This window comes from Gavialis gangeticus, unplaced genomic scaffold, assembly GCF_001723915.1.
Source record: "Gavialis gangeticus isolate Ggan-Ray unplaced genomic scaffold, GavGan_comp1, whole genome shotgun sequence".
Classification (NCBI taxonomy): domain Eukaryota; kingdom Metazoa; phylum Chordata; order Crocodylia; family Gavialidae; genus Gavialis; species Gavialis gangeticus.
The window spans coordinates 27,768,085-27,770,705 of NW_017728998.1; the positions used below are offsets into that span (position 1 = coordinate 27,768,085).

Sequence of the window (2,621 nt, forward strand, 5' to 3'; positions counted from 1 at the left end):
TGGGGTCCCCTTGGTTCAGCTGGCTAAGGGAGACCTCTACTTGTGCTCCCGACTGAGGGAAGCATCCCAAGTTCTTGAAGTTAGTCAAGTACCCTCAACAGCTACTAGGCCTGTGGTTTCCCAGGGGGCACAGAGCCAGAATCAAGCCCATCCCTGGGTGGTGGCACTGTTACCTCCAGGCTAGCAGGTATGCTCCAGAAAGGGGGTCAGCCAGACGTGAAGCGCCCCCACAGAGGCACTCGGAGCCTGGAAGGTGGTTGGGCTGCATTGAGCCCCACACCTCACTGCGGAGTGCTCCCTACTGGCCCACCACACAAGTCACCACCAAATAAGAACAATAAACTTTCAGTGATCACCCGGTGGAAAAATTGGGGTTCATTTCAACTCCCACTTTTCTACAGAAGAATCTGTAGAGTTTTCTACAGAAGAATCTGGCTTCACCATCAAGTGCACACACTTCTCAAAAAACAAAAAACTCACAAACAAAAAACAAACAAAAAATCAGGACAGTTTAGCAGTGAAAAATTTCTGCAACTGAAACGGTTGCACTTGATGGGTTTTGTAGGTCTGGCCAAACCTTAAACAATAAACCAAAATTGAAAATGGTCAACTTGACTTTTTAATCATACAAATACTTTACAAGATCACACAATATCTGCAGGTCTTAACTATTAAAAAAAATGCAATATGCCACTGCAAGGTCTACAAAATGGGAAAGGAGTTGCGTGTGTTCAGGGTAGACCAAAGCTTCCTGACCTCTCAGTGAACAGCATGAAACTTCATCCTGCAGTAATGCTGTTTACTATTTTTGCAGGCAGATTTAGCCACCACCTCCTTGTGTAAGCAGCAGAATTCCAAGTCCTTAAAGACTTAGTCTGTGACATTCGCAACACCTTGCCCAATTTGAGCTCAACTCAAATGACTTCTGTTCTGTAGTTTTTCCTGCTCTAGCCTGTGTCTGTTCTAACAAATGGAAGAGAATTAAGATCTCTACCAGATGCACAGTACAGATACAAATACAGCTAGGTATGAAACGCCCTTTGGAGAAAGGTATGAAAGACTCTTTGGAGAAAGAGGGAGGGAGAATGCACTCGTGATTTATGCTCTCCTACCTCCTCTCCGTTCTTGTCAGTGTTGCGACCAGACCAAAACAGATGTGCACAAGTGCTAACAGCCCGGCACTGGTCTGGTTTCTTAAGCAGCTTTGAAGCCGCCAGTGCACACTGAGTCCTCAGAGGCTCATGGTTCTCCTCACTGAAGCACTTCATCCTCTCAAATGTTCCAATTATCAAGGTGATTGCAGCCAGCTGTGCTTTTGAATCACTGATTTCATCTTCATACAGAGAGAACGCCTAACACAACAAAACGGAAGGAGCAAGACAAAAGTTATACAAGTTGTTCTTTAAAGCAATGATAGTTTTAAAGCAGTAATAAAAGCAATAATAAGTACATTAAACTAAGTCTTGTAGGTGCAATTCCATGCATCTGCACCTATTTTTGTATCCCTCAGGCAGAAGCCTCCTAACAAGTCAAAATCCCCCCAAAAACAGAACACCTGTAAAAAAAAACAAAACAATAAAGATGATTAAGATGAGTGATCTTTAAAATAGTCAAGCTCCTTAGTGTGACTTTAAATTCTATTTGGTGCTTGCTTAAGAAGAGAGCACCTAACTGATTAGGTTTAGTCCTTGGTGGCGAATGCCCTCTGCATCAAAATATGCAAGATGGCATCTGGTAGAAGAAAAAGAAATACAGGGTCAATTGGTGACACTGCCGATTCAACATAAAGATTCCACTGGAAACAATATTCAGTATAAAAGCAGCAAGGCTGAGCGATTCATGTGAAAGCCTTCTCATCATGGCGCACAACTCACCCTTTCCCACTGCTACCACCATCAGGTCTCAGGATCAATGCGTCATTTAAGCACCCCTCCCTAAGAAGCTCACAGTGAGTTCAACAGTAGAGGTACACAGATATAAAAATAATATTAATAATTTTTTTTTAAAAACAGCCCATATCAGATTGGCACCAATAAAAGGAAAATTAGCATCAGCATTTGGCTTTTTTTGGCTGCTGTAGCCGATAGTGTCACCAATAAGTGCTGTGTGCATGTGCACAGTTGCAGCGCACATGTGACCAGGAATGCAGCTGGGGAACTTGGAGAGCAGCATCTGGCTGGTAAGTGTGTGGGAGGAAAGAGACTAGGGGGGCAGACTGAGGCCTCCGCAGTGAAGGAGGGAGTGGGGCAGGAGCAGGTGCTGCCCAACCAGGATGATGAATGCAACCCCAGGAGCTGGACAGAGCTGCAGGAGGCTTGTCCTGAGGGAAGGGGGGTGCCAGGGGGTGGGAAAAAGGAGGCAGCTCCCTGCCACTGCATGCACCCCTGGGGAAGACAGAGGGCACGTGCCCCCTGGATTTGTGCATGAGATGAGGCTAGGTTGCCTGCTGTGGGCTTGGGCACCAACAGTGAATTTTGGGGTGGCTGTAACCCACCTGTAGCCACCCTGTCCCAGTGCTGCCCTGGCCTAGTCCCCCCTGCAAGAGGCAAGCACAGCCCCTGGCCCTGAGCAAGCAACCCGCCCCCTCACCACATACACAAAGCCTGGGGGGGGGGGGCCAC

The 2,621-nt window shown here is 46.7% G+C and overlaps 1 protein-coding gene across 1 annotated transcript in view; it reads right to left on the bottom strand.

Moving 5' to 3' along the window:
- VPS35 (VPS35, retromer complex component) overlaps positions 1-2,621 on the bottom strand; it is a 47,750-nt gene that overhangs the window by 3,701 nt on the left and 41,428 nt on the right. Inside the window, exon 15 of the mRNA XM_019505647.1 lies at positions 1,113-1,352. Coding sequence (XP_019361192.1) covers positions 1,113-1,352 — 240 coding nt within the window. The remainder of the gene's footprint in view (positions 1-1,112; positions 1,353-2,621) is intronic.